The 23,854-nt window shown below is 48.9% G+C and overlaps 1 protein-coding gene across 11 annotated transcripts in view; it reads right to left on the bottom strand.

Moving 5' to 3' along the window:
- The window catches only part of LINGO1 (leucine rich repeat and Ig domain containing 1), a 512,521-nt gene that overhangs the window by 85,574 nt on the left and 403,093 nt on the right, over positions 1 to 23,854 (bottom strand). The window contains exon 1 of one of the 11 annotated variants that reach the window (XM_006272397.4): positions 9,188 to 9,671. The exons of 9 other annotated variants lie outside the window; for them this stretch is intronic. In XM_006272397.4, coding sequence (XP_006272459.1) covers positions 9,188 to 9,193 — 6 coding nt within the window. In that variant the 5' untranslated portion in view covers positions 9,194 to 9,671. Of the gene's footprint in view, positions 1 to 8,334; positions 8,658 to 9,187; positions 9,672 to 23,854 lie in introns of those variants that run through there. One more of the 11 variants, XM_019477620.2, reaches the window with a different exon arrangement.

Genomic DNA, 23,854 nt, shown 5'->3' with positions numbered 1-23,854 from the left:
CAGCATCATTCTGGTGGGGATTTAAGGGTCAGGATGGAAAGGGGGCAAAGGTGTCTAGCTTGCTTGGGGTCAGGATGGAAGCAGAGAGCTGGGGAAGGATCAGCATAACATTATGTATGAAGAATAATATGGCAAATATTATGCTACTATATAAAGCAACGGGGCATCTGCACCAGTACTGTGTTACTGTACCCAGTGAGTACAGGAGTACTGTGTTAATTAGTCAACTCCACAGTAAAGTGCATGTGTAGATGCACCCAGTGAGACAAGGGACAGGAACAATTCCCAGATATGGTTGCCAGTGTTCTGAGAGGAAGACAAGGGTCCCATTTCACAGCCCTTTGCCAGGGTGACCAGGCCTGCTCAGCGATGTGCCATGCAGCAATTTTTTGGCCCCTGGTAGATCTTTGTAACCTTTGTCCCAGTTCTACATATATCCTCTGCCTTTAGAATAAATCAGGGAATTTAACTGTCTAAACATTTCAGTTCTGAAATATGTTCTAAATACAGAAACCCAAAAAGGGAGAGCACAGAGTTTCATTTCCAGAGCAGACACCCATCTGTTTTCATAATCATGTCTGATGTCTCTTGGAGGGACCTTGCCTTCCTTCAGAATCTTTTCACTCTCTTTTTGCCTGTCACTTCCCTCCTTTCTTTCTCCCAGTTCCTGGTCTCTGCTCTGTATCCTTCTCTCCCCTTTATGTAAACTGCCTGCCCTAGGGTCTTGTTCCCCATGTTGCATCTCCCTCCAACCTGTCCTCTTCTCTTAGGGTCTGTCCCATTCTCCCTTGACCCATTTGAGGGGACTCTGAACTCTACTTCTGTGCTGCATCCTTCCTTTACACCTCTTCCCTAACCAAAGACCTTTCTGCCCCAAAACTGCTTGCCTGTTGTTAATTCCCTCCACCCCCTACCCTATGCCCACCAAACCCAGTCGTTATTAGGCTTAGTTTTCCAGGAGGACTCTTGAGAAGCTCATAAGTCTAATTTTTCTTGGATCCTTTCCTATGGAGCACCTCTTACCACCACCCTTTCCTATACCTTGCAAGTGCTCTGGCTTCATAACAGACGAAAGACCATCCTGGGTCGCAATCTGCCCAGGGTGCTTTCTGTTCTATGACATACATGTCTGCTCACCATGCATGATGGTCTGTGCTAAGAACTATGCCAAGATGGTCTGTGTGGCAAGAACAGGGCAAGCCTATTATGCAGACATCACCAAGAAGCAGCAGACAGCACTTTACACTCCATGACTCTGGCTTGCTTATCTGAATGGCTTACAAGGTTTCCTAAGAGAAGGTTCTCCAGCCTGCTTGTCATCTCAGCTAAGGAAGAAAGCTGCTCATTCACCTTCTGCCTGCTTTTCCCCATGGAGAAAGCTTGCTTTGGGCTAATGCATAAAATGGTGCCATATTCTAAAAGCTCCAGGAACAGCTGATGGACACAGTCCTCTGCTTCCCATGTGGTTGAAGGTGTCCAACACTCTCCCTCCTCCTGGCCACACCACTGGCTTCAACGGAATACCTCTAAAGTAAGCAGAGTGGGGAAATCTGGGAGAAGACCAGGGGGCCTGATACTGCTGCAGTAAGATGCTAATCTCAAGGATGCCTTCAGGACAACTGAGTTACTGCCAGCTTCACACGAAGGTATGTGAGACTAGAATCTGACTCCTTCCCTTAGTAATTCAGCTGGTTCCATTTTTAGTCCTAACAACTCATTTTAGAGGCTCTAAAATACAGAAGAAAGTCCTGCCTGTCCTACCACAATGTTATACCCTGAGGCTGGAGAAAATGCTCTTTGTCTCAATCATTCTGCAAGATTAGAAAACACATGAGATCTCTTGTACTCCTGCTGGGAGAGGAAATCTAAGGCAGGGAATCTGAGCTCTGAGTCAGTGGATCAGGTCTGCTGTACAGTGGTGGTGGGCAGCAGTAAAAGCAACAAAATTCATGGCAACTGACTTCAGCGCCTGGAGAGCAGATTTTGTTTCAGAAACATCACATCTTTTGCCTGGGGGAAGGTCTGATTATCTCCATCTCTTAGATGGGGCAAATGAAGGACAGAAGTGGAGTGCCTTGCTTCTCTTTGGTCATGCAATGATCCAGGGGCAGAGTCAGAAGTAGAACTCAGGGGTCCTCAGTATCAGTCTGCTGTTCTAACCACAAAGTTCCAGTGTTTCCGAGTAAATGCAACAACAGTGACAGCTTGGGAAGCAAGTAAATAGAGAAATAAATGACTCAGAAAAGCAATTCTCTCCCACCCACTTCAGATGCACTTAATTTTCCCCACTGCTGATAGCTCCAGGTCTGAAATATAAAGTGGATATGAAGGGGGTCATGGAGAGACAAGTTTGGCTTGGCTTGACTCTTCACACTTACAGGTGGTGTTCAGAAGAAAAAAAAGAGCTTCCCAAGCAGGCTAGATGGTTGGCCTCCCTCTATCATCAGCTCTCAGAATTAAAACAGCTGTGCTTTTCTGTCATTTCTATCACCCTCCACCCCCACAGCTCTTGTACCCAACAGGATGGAATAACTCTCTGCCTGTGTGAGTTAGCTTGCAAGATGCATGGTAACACTGACCAAAGGGACCTGAAGTCCCCTGTGGTTCAGTGGTAGAATCCTTGTCTGCCACACAGGAGACCTGGGTTTGATTCCTGAACTCTTATACAACTATAGTCATGGAGGCACCAAATGTCTGGACTCAGTCTGGCCTTTGGATTCTGTCTCAATGGCCTAAAGGGAGGATGGAAAGTCTGGGTAGCCTCAACTCCTCCATGCTCCTAACTAGACATATGCAATGAAGGTCTGGTTGACCTCTCATGCATACACCATGATCCAGTAGGATCTACAGTTGTCATACCAATAACTGCCAGAGGAACCTGAAGGTCTGAATTGCAGGATGGTGGGTGGAAGCAGAGCAGAAGAGACAGAGGGAAAAAAGAAAGGGCGAGAGAAAATAATATAAAACAGAACAGCTCCAAGTCAGGGTCATGAAGACAAGCCACATGAACTTGGTGTCTTCTCTCTTCACTCGGTGGCTCCCACCCATCTCCTCCTGTGCACTGGACCCAGAAAACATCAGCCAGGCATCAAAGCAGGAACAGGACTAAAGGCCAAACATTGGCCCCATTACTCAAGATGAGTAGCCTCTTACTCTACAAGCAAGCCCATCAACTGCAGTGGCATTCTAATGCAGGATGGACAGGTCATAAAAGGTCCACACACACTGGTCACCAAAGTATTCAAAGATCCAGGACTGGGATTTTTAGAAGCATCTAATTGAGGAGTAAAACTGAGCAAAAGCTGGTATTTCTACCTCATGAACAACTCTGCCCTTTCCAGAAATTGTTTTGGTTCGAAAATCAGGACAGAAAATTCCCCCCCCCCCCCCCCAAAAAAAATGTTGATTCTGGAAATCCTGAACTATTTCTGGAATCAACATGTTTATTGAATTCTCTTGGAATCCTTTGTTTTGAGTTAGTTTAGTGTTAAACTCCATTTTTTCTAGAGAGGGGTATTGCCTTCTAGGAACTGTAGTTCTGGCAGCTTGATACATCCTTCCATACAAAGTATGCTTGTCCAGCTGAACTACATCCCCCATAATGCACCCAGTATGAGTTTTGATGCCATTTGTGGCTGGGAGCCAAACTGCATTATGAGATGTAGCTCCCCCAAGGAGAAAACGGGGGCCTGAATTACCCATCCTATGATGTGCCACAAAGGAAGTGCAGTTTTTCTTGAACCGATACAAAATGAAAGTTTGACTCAGTTAAAAAAATTAAATATTGAAATTCAGGTGAAGCAGACCCAAAATGTTCAGTTCAATTGTCTATTTGGAAAAGTGGCATTTTTGGGGCTCCTTAATTCTTTCTCTTCCATTGAGCCTCACAGGGAAAAGGAACAGAGTGTAAATTGCAGTGGAGGTGCCCTTCTGTGGCCCAGCTGAGCAAGAGCCACATGAATGCCAGCTTTCTGGGCAAGGGTACCCCTGATATGTCCTGGTGGGGTTATACTTGGTTGCTTAGTTCGTCAGCTCAGCTAACACCCCAGCAGATCTGTTTTCACCTTCTCCTAGAGACTGGACCTGGATGCAGTGTGAACTGGGCTCCCGCTCAGCCTCAGCAGTCCAAAGGATACCTGACTCTCACATCCATGAGTAAATGATACACAGCAGCAATGCTATAAATGCTAATGGATCCACCCATCACAACATCAGCTCCTGTAGTTCTTGTCATCCTCTTAAGTTTAACAAAGGCAAAGCTGAACCCCTAATATTTTGTCCTACCTAATAAGACCATTATCTGTCATTCCCAAGTACCATCCTTTCCCTCTCACGCTCAGACCAGTCATTTTTGTGTCCTCACTTGATCCACACACTCAGGCTGTGCCCAATACCCAATTCCCCCTCTAATCTCTCTCTCTCTCTCTTTGCTGAGCCTTCAGCTCTCCATTAACTACTGCACCTTTCCTCCCTGGCTTCCCTACAACTCATCTCACCCCCAGCCTTAGTTAAATATAAACAGAACTGCTACAATCATCTCAATTTCCTGCCACTCTGCCCATGTCACCCACTGTGCAAATCTTGGCAATTGCTCCTCCTTTTCAAAGCCCTGTGGTTTTGCTCCAACTCTGGCTGACGTCAATGGGAGCCTTTCCATTGACTTCAAGAGGAGCTGAGTCAGGCCCAAAGGTTCGAACTGCTTATCCTGGCCTTCAGGGTTTTCCACGAGGCTGCTTCTTCCTGTTTATATGCTCTTGTCTTTCATTGCATAAACCTCTTCACTCCTCCTGGGCACAGAAGGGGCTGTCATTCTCAGAGCGTCACAATTTGGCCCCTGCTTCTTGCTTGCTCCAGAAGGAAAGTAAGCTCTTCTGGCACTCTCCTTCCATTCTAGGCCCTGGCAAGGCAGGGGAAATAGCTGCCTGGGAGAAGCTGCTCTTTCATCCTGCGCTGTAACCTGCAATGCATGTAGCTCACACAGAGAAGACTTTGGATGTTGTGTGGCCTAGATGGGAATAAGAACTCTTTTACACTGTGATAAGACTCTGACCTGCCTATTTTGGCAGATGGCAATGGAAGAAACCTTCTCTGAAAGTGGTATGAGGGAAGAACTGAGAGCTAGGAAGAGTGGGAGTTTAAATGAGGTGGAAGTGGAAGAGAACCTGTATGATGATGACCCAATGTGATGGTCCCACTAATTACCATATAACATTAAACTGGGGGGAAATAGGAGTCATCAGCATGTACAACATCAAGAGGTAGTGATGATATAAAAATCAGGTTTTTCCATTGTAGAGGAAGAGAGCAATTCCCTCAGCTGAGCTCACATACAGAAGGTAGGGAAGATATGCACCTTTATGGATTAACTAAATTACAACACACAAACACACGCACACTTAGCACAAGCTTTTGTGAATCCAAGTTCATGCAGAAAACAGAGTATAAGGAGATGGAAAGGACTATTAGTATCTTATTCTAGCAATTGGTAATGAAAGAAAAGATGCTGATCATCTCCATCGCCTCTCTGTAGAGCACAGGGCTGCCACTGAGAAACAAGCACTGCCCATTGGCTCTGGATGGAGAGACTTAAAGGGGTCCTGGATTTGGGTGAGTGCAGACTGGGAGCAAGCGCATGGGACTGGCTTTTCAGGGGTACTCCCAAGCTTGGCAAAGAATATGTACAGATGTGGGCTCAGCATTCAACAGAGCTGGCCCTACATACCCTGAGGGAGCAGGGACATTATATGAAGTCTGTCAGATTGCAAGAGATGGCAGTAACACATGTCAGAAACAGAGCACAGGGCTACTATGCAAAATTCAGATTTGAACTGGCCCTGGCCCTGGCCCTGGCCCTGGCCCTGGCCATGCTGATGAAATCCAACATGGCGCTGTCTTTTCCATCATGTGGCAGAGGGCTAGGTGCTAGGAGTGGAAAATGCAGACTTCTAGTCCCAGTTCTTGAAGTATGTGTTATTGATGGGATCACTGTATCTGTTGTGAGCAGCACATGGGTTGGTATAGGAGTCCCACCTACCCACCCAGCAACCGCCATACATGAATAGTGCCCTCACAGTCCAGTGCATATAACCAAGGCAATACCTGATGAAGTCTATTAATCCTCATAGAGCCATGATTTGTTCAGTTGCACTTGATAATTCAGTGACTGTAATTACAGTATAATTACACCATAATTGCAATGTTATTATAAAGTGATTTATCAAGCAATGAAATTAGACCTCAAGTTATAAGGTCTGATATTACTTACATGTATCAAGCAGTATAACTTCAGCATCATTACAGTAAAAATGTATTAAGTATGAAACTAAAGGAATAATAAGTAATTCAGTCATGCAGTTAACCTTCTAGTTATGTGAAACAGTGGTAATTAGAGGTATCACAAAGTAATTACGTTAGAGTTGTAGCATAACTACAGAGTATTATAGTAACTGTATAACTATTAGTTTTGTAATTAATTCCTTGACTTGCTCTATACAAAAGGCATTGGGAAAACCTCACTCCTTTCTAAGATTGGAAAGCCCATCCTCCAAGTAATTTCTGACTGCATCAAATCTAACATCTTCCCATCTGGACAAACCTGCAATTAAGCCCAACCCTGCAGCTACCAAGGAGCTACCTTCTAAGTATACAGGTTCCCAGGCTGCTGCAATCTGAATGAGGTGTTGTCCAGCCCTATTTCGACAGCTTCCTGTAATCCCAGGCTGTTACATATAATTAGATTTACGGGAAAGAGTAAAAGTAAAAAAGAACCCCCCTCATGCAGATGACTTGCTACCTAACTAATGGGAAAGTCCAAAGTTGGGACAGACCTGCTAAAACAGTGCATTTCAATGAGTAGAGGAGATCTACATTACATCTCAGATTGCTCAGCCTTGAAACAGGCAATTGAGGAAACAGCAAGGACTGCCTGTAAAAGTGGGCTGGAAAATGAAGGGCAAACTTGTGGGTGACAGTTCCTTCGCATCCATGGCAGGACCTTGGAAGCTCTGAACCTAGCAGGCAAGAACAGAGCTAGAAGGATATTGATGTGAGCAGAGGCTGAAACATTTAAAAGCTTCAGAGAGAGATCAGTTCCCTATAGTTATATAAAGCCATGAATTTCCCTGCATTGCACATTACAGAAAGGAGCCAGGAGGAGATTGAGGGAAGGCAAAAGGGATGAGGACAGTACTGAGCTTAGGAAAAAATGCCTTTGTGTCTCTTCTTCTTGCCCTGTCCCCAGCTCACACCACCTAAGAGAAAGAACAAAACTGCACTGGAACTTTATACCCCAGCGAGCCAGGGACAGTTTAAATGGAGACATGGTCCTTGGATGGCAGGAGGAACACACTGGCATAAACAAGAGGAAGCCACCAAACCTTTTCCCCAAAAGAGATGGGTGGAAAAGGTTCCTAAAGCCAGACGAAAAAGTACCATGGGACATTAAAGCAGCATCCTACTCATTTTTGTAAGCTATGGCAGATGGGAAGAAAGTTCTCCTAAGGGTTGGGAACAGGATAATGGATGGTGTCAGATACTTGAGGGCTATAATTAACAGACAGTGGGGGGTGTGACCTTGCCAAGACTGGATAACTGAGGAGGTGCTGCCATTCCAATTTCAGGGAAGAGAGGATGGGGGTGTGTGAGCCAGGGCCCTGTACAGGCCCCTGAAGTCTGCAGGAGTGTCATTTCAGCTCTCCATCTTTACCCAGTTCATTTTACTTCACTGACTGTGTACACTCATTTCCATAGTGCTCACCACTGTAATCTGTGCCTTGAAGAGTTCAGAGCTAGTGCACTTGCCACAAGCGGGATGGGAAAGAAAGGGTTAACCCTTACTGAAGGAGCTGGGATGGGGAGATGGACAAACCCTGGTGCAAAACACTGTTAAAAGCCCAGTTCGGTGCATGACAGAGAAGGAAGAGGCAAAGCCCCAACTGGGGAAAGAGGCAAACCTTTGACAGAACTGGCTTTCTGAGTCGACTCGCCTGGTCCTTCACCAACACTCTGCTGATCAAACACAGGAGCCACAGTCTTTGGGTACCTGCTGTGCCAGGGAACAAATGCCAGGGACATGCGTAGCACCCACTGTGACTATGGCGTGGGGCTGGGGGCTTCCACTCAGCAACGTGACCCAGTGCTGCTTCTGAAACAGTCCCTACAGAGCTGCAGTGCAAGCCCACTTGTCTGTGGCAGGAAGGCGATTTTACTTTGGAAGGACGAGGTGTGTGCCTGTCTAGCTGCTATGGTGACAGAGACACCGAAGGGGCTCAGAGCCGTGCTGGTGAGCTACCCAGAAAGAGGCTGGAGAGCCGGGTCGTGTGATCGAGCACTTACCGCCTGGCAGAGGGTCCTGCTCAGTCCCTGCACACATTCATCAGAGCTGAAGCAACCGCCCTATTTTCTTCCCTGAGCCTGCCGGCTCCTGTGGCCAGAGCGAACCAGCCCCTCTTGCTCCCACACGCTTTTGCATCCCAGTCAGAAGGGACAGCCTCCGGTGCCCGAACCGAACGGGGCCAATCCCGCCTGCGAGGCAGCACAGCGGGGAGCCCAGCCCCCCTCTCCATCCCCGTGGAAGCTGAGACCACCTCTGTGGGAGCCAGGCTGGCTGTGCCCCACACTGGGGGCCAAGCTGCCCCTTCGTGCAGCCCAGGCTGTGGGGGGAGCTCCAGACCTAGCCCTGCCCGGGCTCAGGGACCCCCGCGCCGCGCCCCCCGGCCGGGAGGAGACGAGCCGCCAGCAGCGCACCCCGGCCTGGTCCCCGCGGGCAGCGGCGCGCCGGGGCGGGGCGGGGCGGGCGAGCCCGGAGCCCGGCCCGCGGGAGCAGGGAGCCGCCCTGCCCGCTCCGCGCGGGGGACAAGAGGGCGCGCAGCAGCCCCGCCCGCCAGCGAGCCACGGCCGCCGCACCCCCGGCACCCCGCGCCGCGCCCGCCTCACCTGCCCGCCCCGCGCCCGCCTCACCTGCCCGCCCCGCGCCCCGTCCCCGGCGCGGCACACGCGGGCTCGCGCGCGCGCGCGCACACACACACACACACGTATACACGCGCGCACACACACACGGTCCCGGGTGGGAGCTCAGCCTCCCGCACAGGTTCGGCCCCGCGCCCCGCCCGTGTCCCTGCACCGGCCCCGCCGCCCCCCGGCCCGGCCCGGCCCGGCTCGGCCCGGCCCGGCTCGGCCCGGCTCTTACCCGCATCTCATGCTCGCCGCCAGTGTCCTCCGGCCGCAAACGGCATGTCCCCGGCCCCGGCTCCCCCCGCTCCCGGCGGCCCCGAGCCCCGGCTCCCGCTCCAGCCGCTGCGACCCGCCGCGGGCGCCCGGGGCAGGCGAGGGCTGCGGGCTGCGGGCTGCGAGCTGCGCGCTGGCGCTACGGGCGAGCGGCTGCCTCCCTCCCCTGCCTCTGCCTCTGCCTGTGTCTGTGCCGGGCGGCTCCTGCCTGGCTCCGGGCAGGTGGGAAGCGGGAGCGGGGGGAGTCGGTGGGATGCAGGCTCGGGAGGGAAGGGGGAGGCATCTCCTCGCTCGCAGCGCGCACACACACGCGCGCTCACACGCGCACGCACACGGGGGTGGACAGACGGACCGCGGGCAGCCCGACAAGCGCCGTCTGCACGCGGCGCGGCCCCGGCCCCTCTCCCCCGGCGGCGGCGGGCGTGGGATGCAGCCGGAGCGGCGGGAGACGCCCCCGAGGACACGCAGCCCCCTCCCACGGAGCCGAGCCCCCCGGCGGCAGGGGCAGGGGCAGAGGCAGGGGGGCGCGGCTCAGCCGGGGCTGCCTCTCCTCACACAGCCGCGGAGCCCGGAGAGCAGGGCGGCTGCCGGCCCTCGCCGAGATTGGATGAACGCCGGGAATCGATGGCAGTCTCCCCTCCCCGCCTGCCCGCCCGCTCCCCGCCCTGCCTGCCTGCCTCCACGGCGGAAAGCAAGGGAGAGGCAAGGAGAAAGAGGCAGGAGGAAGGTGGCTGCAGGTGGAAACAGAGGCCCCGGCGCTCCCTCTCACATGACAGAGCAGCTCCCTGATCCCTTGGTGACCCCTGGGTCACACCCAGGAGTTGCCTCTTGCACCCCAGATCTGGCCTGGGAGACAGCAGCTCCCTGCTGGTCAGCCCACTGGGGTGCCAGGAGCACTGGGGAGGGGGTGCTGCAGGGGCAGCAGCAGGATGACTCCCTCCCAGACCTGTATGAGGTTGGTGGTAAGAGGGACAGGAGGGCAGGTCTGCACTTTTGGAGGGAGGTACAACCTTTCTACCCAGCCAGCACCTTGGTATGGTGGTGGCTATAGCACCCCTCTGCCCCCTCACCTCAGCCTGTGCAAGAGATACCACCTTTCAGGGGGAGCAGAGGACATGTTAAGTGCCACTGTTCAAAGGGGTCTCCCACTGCTGCCCCTCTCCTCCCCAGTGGCCCCAGCTGCAGGGACTACATTTTGCTGTGGAGGGAGTGCCCCAACAGCTCCTAATTTGGGGCTGCACAGTGCTGAAATGTCTAGCACAGTCACAAGTGGACAGCTCAGACTCATTGTGTGTAGCGCAGGGCAATGTTTCATAAGCTCCTGTCCCCTTCCTTAATTGACAGGCACTGTCTTTTAGCTTTGCAAACGATCCGCATTGTCAGCAGCTTCCAACAGAGGGTGCCAGCGTGGCGCGCACAGTCTGGTATAGCTGGGGGGAGGGAGACTGGACAGCAGGGGAGAATAATCAAAGCCAAGGGAAAAAAAAGGAATCAGCACCCATCAAAGACCCCGATAAGATCACCTGTACTAGAAACTGCCCATCAGATGCAGCAAAGCCAGACTGTGATAAGATCACACGTTGCAGAAACAGCCCCTCTGATACAGCATTACCTAGACACTTACAAAATCATCCCGACTAGAGGATACCCATCTCACAGTATATGGGCAGGCTTCTGCATCTAATCCAGCACACCACATTTATAACAGATAGGTGGGTTCTCACAGAGGATGGGGTTAATGCTTGCTGGTCAAGGAGCACAGCATCTTTAAGTGTTCCACTTTCCACATAAGGAAACTGAGGCACTGAGAGATGAAATAATTACCTCCAAACCACACCATGGATTAAAATCATAGTCAGGAACTCCTGGCATCTGGTCTCCACTAGACCACACCTTCTCCTCACACTAGCAATACAAAGTGCAGTGCCTTCTTTCTGTTTGCATGAAAGACGATGGATGCAGCACTTGGTCTTTCATGGCTAGAAATGGATGAGCCAGTTTGAACCAAGTAAGTGGTCTCTGGCTTTTCCATCAGGCCCAGCCCAAGCTCTCAGCTTGTGTGATAAGGCTCCTCATAGTCCTACAGCCTCTCAAGGCACTTAGCCCACCAGAAGCATCCTACTTTTCTTCTTCCTGCTGACAAAGGAGAGCAGTCAACCAAAATTATGTGACCTGCTCATCACCAGGCTGTGATGGGGACCTCTTAAGGGTGGACATGAATTGGGGTGGGGGAAGGCTTGGAGGAAGGAATCTGTGGGCTGCTGTAGGCTTAAACGCATCAGATACTGTATTTCAATAAGGTTCCAGGTTTTGGCTTATCTGGAAACAAATGTCTGAATCATCAGAGATTTACCCATTACTGCATACAAGAGTAATGGGTTCCAGAGGATATAGCAATGTCCTTTCCTGGTAATGGGCAATGCTGTATAGCAAACAGAGCACCCTTTGCTTCTAATGGAGACTGACTTATAGCAACATTAGTTTGATTTGCCTAATGACCTCGCTCATATCCTACTAGTGATAATGGATGCAAGCTTCGCTTCTAATGGGCCCTGGCTTTTCCCCTTTCCTTCTTGAAGGGCTCTCCCAGAATCCATGCCATTCTGTCCCCCCTCTGTCCCCAGGCACAGGAACCCTCCTTTCAGCCAAAGAGGGTTAGAGGCAGCTGCATTTGGACCCATTAACACCGTCGGACACGCTAGCCAAAGAAGACATTGGAGAGACATGCAGGGCTTTCTCCAGCTTTCTAAATTACCTGGGAACCAGATCCTACCAGACACTCTACATGGGGCCTCAACAACCTGTGGAAGTTTTTAATGATGATGGTTTGGCCTTCATCCACAAGCCATGTAATTGATTCACCAATGGATACTGGAACTGGATAAGATCCCCATACTTTTAAATGCTCCAGACAGGCCTTGCATAAGCAAAAGCAAAGCAAGATTTTTTCAGGGTCCTGTCTGAATGGAGACTTCAAGCCAACATCAATGACCCAGTAACTCACTCGCTGCCCCAAAATCTTCCTTTGGCATTGGAAATAGGGGGGGGGGGGAAGCAAACCTCTGTACCAACTCCCCTTGGCCCTGTCTGGGGATGTGACAGGGAGGCGCGGAGCCTTCTGGGTATTTAAGCAGCAGGAGGAGAAGGGGGAGCGAGACACTTGACACTCCAAACCTCCTCTTGTTAGATTAGGCTCCTGAAAATTTGTAAGGCATTTGCTGGCTCCCAGGAAGGATGGTCTGAATCTGATTGCCAAGAAGCCACCTCTGGAACTAGTAGAAATACAGTTTATTATCCTCCTTCCAGCCTGTCCATTTGCAATGGAAGGAAATAAAGAGGAGAAAATAAAACTTGCCAGGCTAAGCTTGAATCAACTCTCATAACTTCAGTTTGTCTGTTCAGTGCCCTGTGCCCTTACACATACATGTTCTAAATATGCATGCATGCATAACACAATCTGATTCAACAAGCCTAAGACTTTTACTCTATACAAGATTTATTATCATTATGTTATCATTAACTAATACCATACATGTGTAAATGGCACTTCACAAGTCTAGACCACACATGAAACTGAAAATAGGAATAAGACACAGGGCAAGATGCAGGACTGCACTTCAGATTCCCCGGTCTTCAGCAGAGGGGGGAAAAATCTGATGTATGCTTTTAAAGTCCCACTGAAATGCAGTGTACCTTGTAGCTTATAATAATGCTAAAAATAGATGCTGGTTTTCTAAAGTGAAAGGTGGTGAAGAGATACAGAGTTCACCTCGATCTTACCAAAAAGATGTAGCGTATGCTCCCCAGAGAGATAACCACTGTAAAGTTATTGAGAACATGTGATCATAGTGATACAATATATCTGTATCTATAGCTATATTTTACCATGACCATTTATACAGTGAACACAAGGGTGCTGATAGGTTGCAACTTGGACTATCCTATACATCTCATATAACATACTACTGGCTGCTAACAAATCATTACTAGTAATGGCAATAATTCTGGGAGGGAGGATCTGGAGTTTAATAAAGAGAAAAGATAAAATGCTTTGTAGGTAAGAGCAGTAGCATTCACACATACTTGCACTTTAGTAATATGTTCTGAGAGAAAGAGAGAGGGTAGGGGCTTGGGGAGGGCTGGGAAATGAGATCAATGGAGATGGGTGGAACTCTCTGCGTCAATGCTCTTGACCTGCCAAGTGCAAGACTCAATGTGGGACAAAGATCCACCCCCGTTGCCCCCTCCCAACTCCACCATCAGCCCAGGAAGCTGAACATGACATGGGATCAATTCCCTTTGCATAAATTGCATTTTCTATAACCTCAGTTTAACGATTTTTGACTTCAGCATGTTGATAAAGTGACACAGCAAGAAAAGGAAGAAAACATCAAATGCATGAAGATCAGAGGTAAATCAGAATCTGAAAATGGCCTCTATTGTGGTCCAATTTAAATCAATATCAATGTTGCTGCTTACTTCCTTAGTTGCAGGATCAAGCCCCTGGTGGGAAAGAAGAGGGGTTCAGCTCCAAAGGCAGAGTCACTTAAGAGACACATTAGAGGCAGCCTCACACCCTACCTGAGGAAGTGACAGCCGCCTCAGCACTGCTCACTAGGTGGCAGCATTAAAGAGTAGACAGAAGGATCCTGATAGCTGAACAGAGAGACTGGCTTTGTGGTTAATTTGCAATAGCTATGGAAGGGTTGAGTCCGAGGCCCTTTACTTTGCAGCTCACCTTTCCCAGGGAACACGCAGGAACCGAACTGGCAGTGCCTGCAAGCAGCTACCTTGGTGAGCCTGTACTGGTTGCAAAGGTCATCTCTGATCCATCAGGGAGAAAAGAAAACCTGCAGCAACCGTTGTCTTCTTGGCACAGCCAAAGCTATTGCCTCCGTTTTTCCTGTGTTGTGCATCCGTGGTGATGGTGAGGGTCACTTCACACCCATCAGACCCAGGAATTGCAAATAGTCCACAACTGTTCCACAACCTGGCTGTGTCTATTAGATTAACCACCTGCTGGGCTGTGGATGGCAGGGTGCTGCTTGTACCAGACTTCCTCCTCTCGTCTCCTACTTCTCACCTACCAGACAGACAGCACAATGTAGCTGACTGGAGCTGACTGAGATATGCGTGGGAGCCCCAAACCACTCCACTCTCTGGTGGAAACGCTGTTAAAAATCCATCTTGGGAAGTTCTCTTCAGAGCACAGGAGACCCGTCTGAGAGTGCAGAAGCCAAATTGTATGATGTGGTCTTCCTTTCCCACAATATATATAGAGAGAGCACGCCCAGTACTCGCCTCCAGAGCAGCCCCCTTACTTCTTGGTTTGGCAAAGCTCCAGCTGTTGAGAGTTTGATTACAGCTCAGAGAAGCAACCATGAGTTCAGATGCCAATTATTCAAAGATCAGTAAAACAATCTGAACCTCCTGGCTCTGGAGAACTGAGATAGAAATTTCCCTTGAGGTCTCTGGACTTTCTAGCAGGTTGGGACTACTGTGAGGATGGACTTTTCCCCATTCCCCCACCCCTCAATACATCTGGTCCAGATCCAGAGCTGGCCTTGCAGTCCTATATGGTGCAGGAATCAAAGTCCCACCTTTAGTGCCTGGGACACCGCAGCTCATGGTCAGGCCTCCTTCTCCCTCTGGCTATATGGTGAGAAATCATTTTCCCTCTGATTTTCCACTGAAGCCTCACACTGCCTGGGGCAACTATGGGTGCCTGGAAGGGATGGGAGCATTGTGAAAAGGGACAATACTTCTTTAACCAGCTGCCAATCAGTTAGCACACCAGAAGGAAGAGTAAGTAAATCCCTGCCCAGTGGCCCTTAGCAAGAAAACTTGTCTATCAGTGCTACCCAACTGGTGACTTCTTTACTGGAGCAGTAAGGGGATGGCCTACTACAGAGGAGGAGTGGGGTTAAAACCCAGCAATAATATAATACTGAAGGAAGGCTTAAAGCCCTCAGTAAACCTGCAGTAGTCTGGTTCAGTGCCCTCCCAACTGGTCCCTGTGAATGCCCAATAAATGAGTGCTGGTCCACCCACTATTGCCCCACTTCTGGTTTGGTTCAGAAAATAGTAGCAATCTGAGGTTTCACTGGTTATGATCTCGGCATGATCTGACTCAGGCCATGGTGAAGCTCATTCCATCAGAGGCACAGCCAGCCACCTGTGTGCCTTTGTGATACAGCTCCAATGGAACGATGGGAAGGGAAGGAATTTGCTGAAGCCTCCTCTTCACCATTATAATGACTGATTTTTCCTAGGGAACCATCTCTATCTCATCTCTGCCAAGACAACTTTTCTGTGCACAGGATCCTTAGGAGAGGGAAACCATAACCAGCTAGGGCCCTGAGGCAAACTCCTGGATATTTGGAAATGGGCTCCTTACCACAAAAGAACCCTTTCCTCTTTTTTCCCTTGCAGTTTAAATTTAACCTCCTAACCAGAGTCTAAGCCTGAAGTGTTAAGAGTGACTTCTGTGTCCTTGCTGGAAGGTGAGTATGTCACATATGCATGTGAAGCACAGTTACCTAGGATTTTTCAGACCTTAGTGGATGGGAGATCCATATGTGGGTTCAACTTCATAGGATCAGGTCTCACTGTTCCCAGCTGCTTTGCCTATCTCAGTCAAAAAGTTCAAACTTAGAACCCTAAAACAGAGGTTGTTAAGATCTTGGCCTTTATTTGTCCTGCTGAGCATCACATTCAAGGGCCAGCCCTACTGTTCAACTACCCCTCAGCCTTGTAGAGTAGTCTTGGTTGGATACCAGGTTTTGTTTCAAGTCTATCCCTAAATGTTGGCCCTTGCACAGTCAGGTCCCCATAGAGTGCAGCAGTTTCGATAGAGCCAAGGATTGCTACCAGGGCTCCTCTGAGATGCAGGAGGCGGGTGGTGGGAAGGGAGGTATCTGTTGTCTATGTCACAGTGGGTTATCATTAGCATTGCCTTCAGTGAGGCTTCTTCTTTTAGATTGCACTGATAGCCTGGATATGATTGCTTTGATTATTGAACTGTTAGAGGAGATGTCATGGGTGATGCAGATTGGAGTCTGACTGAACGCAGCTGAAGGGAGTTGGTCTGAAGATATGTGAACCAGGGCCAGCCAGCTCCCTGGGGCAGAAAGCACCTTCAGTGCTAGCACTGGGACAGGCTGGGGCTGGCACAGAGGCTGCTTCCTGTGTGATCCCTCGATCACTGGGACAGTCAGAGGGAAGCACAGCAGGGAGCAGCCCTAGGAAAGGCTGCTCTCTCGTGCCAGCTGGTGACAACAATATAATGAAAAATCTCCCTGGGTGAGTAAGGCTCAACCGTCTCATCACAACCTTCGGTGGCTTCTGGAGCACAGCCACTCTGCCCCACAATACACAGCAGTGCCTGGCAATTGCAGTGAGCCTTGCTTGGCAACCTCCAGCTGTGCCCAAGGCCTGTGTTCACCCAGGACAATGCCTGCAGCTCGGAGTGACCCTCTTTGCAATCCACAGCAGCATTTGATGAGCCCAATTCTTAACCAACTGCAAAGCCCAGGTCTTGCACCAAGCTTCAGCTGTCACTGCAACAATGCCTGGCACCCATGACTACCATGCACATAACCCTTGGCAATGTGCAATGGGCCCACTTATAACCCGTGGCAGTATCCTAATAGCCCTACCCAGAATCCATTGCAGCATTTGACTCCTGTGATGAGCATCCCTTCTAACTGGCCTCACACTTTTCCCACAATACTACTTGACAGCCCTCTGTTTGTAACCCATGGAAGCACATAACACCAACACTGAGCCCAACCCCTAGCCAGTAGCAACACCTGACCCTAACAGCAAACCTCCTGCTATCCATATCAGCACCTGAAACTATGAAATGCCCTTTCTATGACCTATGGCAGCCCCTGACAAGGCCAATCTGTAAACTAAGCTGACATGTCCAATGAGCCCCGCTTGTCAGCCATGGCAATACCCCACAGCAAGTCTCTCACCTGCTACCGTAGCAGGGTGATGGCTCGGTCACAGTGGTGCCACAGGGAGGATGAGAACTGATCCTGTGCTGAAAGAAATCCCTTGTCAGTCTCAGTGACTCCCAGGAGACTCTTTTGCTTATTGTTGGTAATGACAACTAAAGCAAGGGAGGGATTCACCCAGCTGCATAAACAGGCTCAGGAAAATCCTGTATATACTGACATCACTTTAGTCCACAGGTGCTTTTGAAGCAGTCATGAAAGGGTTATTACGATGGTGGCACAGCCCAGTTTACTGCTCTTTATGAATATCTCACCCCTTGAAATAGAACATGCACATGGAGTACCAAAAGTTAAGACACCTGGTGAGTCCTACACAGATCGTGACTCAATCCCATGGGAGTGTGACCCACATACAATGCCAAGTCTGTTTCCCAGCAGGAGGAGTTGGTGCTACAGCTCCGGAACAAGTGGGTTCTTATGTTGCTGAGATATATATAGAGATACATATACACATCCTCAACAGGGAAAGGTCTAAGTGAGATTTAGACTTAATGAAGAACAATTACCTGCAATCTCCATCATCTGCTTACTCTACATAAAGCAGCCCAGTGTTTCATGTTCATGGTCTTGTTCCTCCAAATATAGCTAATTATGAAGAAGCTGGGTTGGAAGATAGCACTGGGCCTGATTTTCACCCCCTTCCTCTCCATTTCAGCAGCAGAAGGACTCACTCTGGTGCTTGAAGAGTAAATACAAGATTTCAGTGGGCGCCTACTGTGTGGGGACAATATTGCCTGTTACTTGGGAGCATTCAGACAGCCACGTGGGAGTGGCGGGAAGGCGTGCAAGTCCCTAAGCCTTCCTGAGTTTTAGCACTTATTGATTATTCATCTTAAATTTAGTCCTTGCAGTTTGTTATTCATTATTCCCCTCTGCTGAAATGTCTCAGTCATCCAATCTGTGAGTGGAAACAATGCCATGTGATTTGGCTGACCAATGGCACACCAGCCAGTGACAAACAGCTAACGAGTGGGTCGTGAACAACCCACAGGCTGACAATTATTCTGTGAATCCTTCACAAATACACTCACAGAGACTGAGGACCTATTCAAGCATGATTTGAAAAACAGCTTATGGGTGGGGGATAGCTTTGTAATGCTTATTTGAAGCAAATAGTTTTCCAGCTCTAGATACCATGCAGGACTAATATAAGGAGGCTGGAGAGTAGGGTACACCAATTACACTGTATGGAAAGCATATGTTGATGCTGCCTCTGTGGCTACCCAGTGCTTTGGTGTGACATGGTGGGGAAGCAATGAATTCAGTTCAATCAGGTTCATCTGGTAGCATTCTCAACTCCAAGCCATGGGATTAAGAAAGCAAAGTCCAAGACTGTTGTTGACCTAGCGATCTCAGGGTAAGAGAGATTGTCTGGCTAGAGGTGTCGTCTTTTGATTGAGATGTTTAACTATGTTTGGCTTCCTTTTCTTCTGTCACATTGCTATCTCAATGGAAGGAATGCCAAGATGTACACACATCAGCCATCTCCATAATACTCCTAAGTGGTAGGTATTGTGGCTCTGTTTCATATGCATGTTTGCCGCCATTTCACATTTGCTGTGGGAAAGGAGACTAGTACTAAAGTATGGAAATGAAAGGGGTAGTTGGAGGTGGTTGGGTTCATTGCTAAGGGACAAATCTTAGAGTTCTACATTCAGGGTTCATATAAGAGTGAATTTACTGTTCAGTTCAAAGATAGGGATAACCTAGAGGTTAAGGGAGGAGGTAGCAGGAGGTGCATAAAAGAACACAGGCTAAGGTTAATGGAAAATACATTCGGAACATGCCATTCTCTTCCACACTAGCAACTCTTACCCATTTGTGGCTATCAGCCTGTGGCTTTCTCCCCTCCTCCATGGTTATTGTATTAAAGGACCATTATTTCTACCAAGCTCAGACAGACATGGAAATCCAGTGGCTGGTGAGGGCCAAGGGTACTTCTCCATGTATTCAAGTCCACAGAGCATGGCTGGCCATTACAGACATGTCTTCAAATTTTGGGGCTGCTATTCACCTAGCTCTATGCTGCACACAAGGTAACAGAGTTTAATCCTTGGCAGATGCTCATGGGAAAATGAATTTTTTTAACCCCTCATTGTTCACTGTCTTCTTTGAAAGGTGCCATTCTGTGGGAGCTCACCCAGTGACACTTCCTTAGATTGATGCATTAGTCCTCTGTCACTGAAGGCTGCAGCAATTTAAGTGGTGATGGCTTGTGCCAGGCAGTATCCTTGTGGTAGCAGGAAACACAAAGGAAGAATTCATGCAGCCAGATGAACTCCAAAGGAGGGCACGTGCCACTGATCCTTCCACATCCAGAAGGGGCTTCCTTTTCAGAGCCAAGGAGGACCTGAGATGGTCTTGGGCAGGGACATCTAGGAAGCCCTCCTTTGTATTCCCCAACAGGGATATCTCTTTCTCTCATGCATGTACAGGAATCCCACAGTGGACTGGAAAGGGCTGAGTTGGCAGGAGTTAGATAGATTTTAATTACTCCCATTATTATTATAATCCCCTTTCTTTTACATTTTCATACATTTCTTGTAACAAGCTGAGCTGAGAAAACATCCACAAATACCAGGCTGAGATAACATGCACCAAACCTTGAAGTGACGCCAGCTCCAGCCCTTAGAACTCCAGAATCTGAGGGGAGCACTGCCTCTGCAGCCTGCTTATTTCTCTTCTTCTCCTTTGCCATTGGGAATGGACAGGTCTTTGAGTCAGGTCCGCTGGACAGGGATCAGTGAATAAGGTTGCATTACATTTCTCACAGGCTGAGCTTAAAAGTCTGAGCCAGTAGGCAATTGAGTCCTGGCCCTTTAGGACATGAAATAGTAGACTGGGCTATCCATAGAGCAGTTCCTTGAGCTCCTGGCTCCAAAACTGCTGTGCCCAATTGAGAAGGATGGCTATGGCACTGTAAGACAGAATATGGAGGGGCAACAAAGGAAGCATTATGCACTCACTTGCACACAGATAGTCCCAAAGCAAATTCCATCTTCTAGCTGCCCCTGAGTAACTGTGATCTGGGAATTTCTTCAAATTGGCTTAAGACTTTGGATGTGTTTGTATATACAAGGAGCTGATTTCCAGTGGGTTTTCGAAGGAAGAATGGATCAGAGACAGGATTCACTGCTTGCACATATTTTGCCATAGATAGCATTCTCCCCCATTTCTTGCCTGAGCCTGTTGGGCAGGCAACGGGGGCATTGTTGAACAGCTGTTATTTTTCTTTTCAGAGGTGGTGGCATTTTAGTGGTGGGTGAAGTGGGATGAAAGGTATGGTGCAAGATAAATCATGTTGTTATCACCTCCTCATAGCCATCTGGACAAACAACAGTGCCTCCTAACAGCAGGTTGAGTCAGCCCAGTGTCTTCTCATCACCAGCTGGAGTAAATTGGAGGATGCTGATTTAAATCAAGGGTCATTATCAAGTATTATAATCTTTCTTTGCACCTTTTGGAACTGCGCCTTGCCCTGATAGTCTGCCTAATTTGGAAGAGAATTGGGTAGTGTAAAAAAATCCTTTGACTAACCACTGAAGTATCTCCTCTGGGAGGAGTATGTGATTTCATTGTTTGCATAGTTTCATATCATTATGTTAGTGGTGATATAACTCGAATTGATAATTAGAGAACAGGTGACAACAAAAGAGGAGCCTCTTCCACCTCACTGCACTCTAATCTCCTTCCCGTTCTCTCTCACCATGCTTCATGCTGAAACTATCAATGAGGACATTGATCAGAGCCTGTAGTAGGATTGGTTCTGGAGATACAGTCCTCTGTTTGATAGGGACTGGCTGATGATTCTAATGCAGTTTGTCTGGGTCATCAGAGATGCCATGTGCACAAAATCCCACATACCTAAAACAGGAATTCAGGAATTCTGGGAACAATGCATTAGATATGAAAGACTCTGCAGCAGAAAGAAACGGAATGTGCTAATGGAAACCTGCCTGTGCTGCTTAATAGCTTGCTTGACTGTATGCTCTGGCAAGCTGGCCAAACACATGCTGTGGGGAAGGGCTGGGGAAGAAAAACCTCCATTAAATTCTTAAGCTCATTGACACATATACATAAGGTATTAACAATATCAAGCATCTCAGTCTTTATTGTAGTCCACAGACAGTAGATGAAAGATAATTTCTTGTATGAGGAAGTTATGAGTGTGATAGCTTTTTAGCAGCGTAAGAATAGAAATCATACAATGGGACAAAGGAGCATTGATTAAAGATGTGAGCACAAAGAGGAGAGGGATGGGGGATCGGAACAAACGTGTGGAGAACATCAAAACCATGTCAAATGCTAATGAAAAAATTGAAAGCCCTGTGTTGGTCAGGGAAGGCTGAGGAGCTGGGAAGGGAGGTGTCTCACTGTGCCAGCTAAAAAGTACCCAAGAGCAGAGGGAAAAGGCAGTCAAGGGTGGCTGAAGGGCCAAAGGCCTAATGATGGGAATATAGAGCCCGCTCACCTTTTCTGTTTGAAAGAGGCCTGGCTTCTGCTTGTAGGCTCCAAGACCAGAGGGTGGAGCCACAGCTGGCCTTGGGGAAGTGCAGATTACAAACACCTCATCTTAGACTGGGATACTGTGGAGGGTGACCAGAAAGAGTAGGAATGGCACAAGAGCTGAAGGGCAGGAGGAAGGGAAAGCTAAAGGGTGTCTGTGAAATGGGAAGGGTCATGTCACGTGGGGACGAGATGGGAGATAGGTGAGACTGTCTAGGAATGAACTCTTCTCCTTCAGTCAGAAATGCTCCCATTGATCAGCCAGAAAGGATAAGATACCTTTATTCCTGGCTACAGAAGTTGCTCCACAGCTGTTTTGCAAGGCTGCTGGCAGGAATCACCTGGAAGGCCATAGGCAACTCAACTTTGTGGGAAGTCCAGAGGATCAATGCAGTGGCTTACCCTCTGACTCAGCTATCTTCCCTTCCAACAGAGAGGCAAGTTGGGTGCCCTGAAAAAGGGTGCAAGCCCTTGCAGGTGCCCCTCAATCCAAACCCCCTCGTGCTCAAGGCAGACTTGCATGACTATAGAGAAAACGTCTGGATTCACTTCTGAGTGAAGAAAACAGAACAATGGAGGTCCTTGGGCTGTGCCTGACTTTGTGCATACCAGTCCCTAGACATTAGCAGTGACAGATGCTGCACTCTCTGACCACAGTGCTTCCTGTCCAAGTTGTGTGTGGACAAAAGGATAGCAGCTGTGGCAGATGCTCCTGCTTTGCCCCCTGAGAAGATCTTGCCAGGAAATGGGATGGAGTTCCACTCACTGGGGAGTTTAGAAGGGTTTTTATAAGCAGAAAGGCTTGGTGTGCTGGGGAAATCCTGTGGCTACTGCATTTGATGTAGAGCTGAGAAGGAGCTTTGTGCTTCCCTGAGTACACAGGCTAAGAGTGCCATTTTCCAAACTGCATTGCTAACAAGATCTGGCTGTGAGCATCTATGACTACAACAGTGCAGTTGGCTCTCCTCTGAGTGGGCTTATCAGAGACACTGAAAGGGTGCAGGGAAAGTTTGCTTTTAAGGCTAAAGGACAGGATTAATATCCAGAAAACCTGGATTCACTGACTAGCCTAAGTGGGCATGTCTACACAAGACAATTTACTGTGCATTAGACTAATCTAATGTGCAGTAAAGTGTCAACATCTACACCTGCATGCAACTTACTGCACAGTAAATGAGGCTAATGTGCTGTTTGCTAGTACCAGGAAATACAGGTACAAGATTAGCAGCACATTAGCTACAGCTCAGTAGCACACATGTAGATGTGTGCTAGGGAGCAATTTGCAGGGGCCCACTGGTACCTGGTTAAGCCCTAATGGGGTGGGCATGGGGGGTGGGGGAAGAGGGTGCTGTGCTGGCTGCAGGGGCAGGTGTCTCCCTGCCATGTGGGGATCAGGACCCATCCCGATCCCTGCATGGCTGGGACACGCCAGTTCTGGTTTCTGCATGGCTGGGACACACCTGTCCTGGGACAGCTCTCCAGGCCACATGAAGATTGGGTCCTGATGTGATCTCCGCATGGCTGGGACACAGCTGCCCAGCTGCTAGGACAGCTCTCCCCCACCCTCTTGAAGACTGGGACCAGCCTCTGTTGTGCCCCCTGCCAGCCCCAGGTTGGCACCCTGGGGAGCCTGGAGCTCCCCCTGGCTGCTGCAGGGGGGGCAGAGCAGGGCAGAAGCAGTCCTGGCGCCAGGGCGCACATGCACATACATGCAGGGGTGCAATTTAATGCACCTGAATTTTCTGAAAAGAAAATTCAGGCACATTAACTGCACATGTAGACATGCCCAGTAAGGACTTACTTGCATGTGAAAGTTATTTCAAAATAAGGCAGGGTGAGATTTACATTTGAGAGCTATTTTGGAATCACTTCAAGTGTAAACGTAATTTATCATGAAATAAGAATGCCTCTTCTGGGTTAGCTTAATACATTTCCAGGGTGAACTAAACTGAAAAAGGCCCTCTGATTCCACACTCGAAGTGTTCAAGCAGGGGGTTATTCTGGAACATTATCCCAGAATAGCTATTCCTGAATAGCTCCATGAGTAAACAAGCTCTAAGTTGCTTGGTTGTGATCTGCAAAGGGATTCTGGCACCTTACCC

The sequence above is a fragment of the Alligator mississippiensis genome, chromosome 11 (genome assembly GCF_030867095.1).
Source record: "Alligator mississippiensis isolate rAllMis1 chromosome 11, rAllMis1, whole genome shotgun sequence".
NCBI lineage: Eukaryota > Metazoa > Chordata > Crocodylia > Alligatoridae > Alligator > Alligator mississippiensis.
This window is presented reverse-complemented; position numbering and strand designations above follow the sequence as displayed.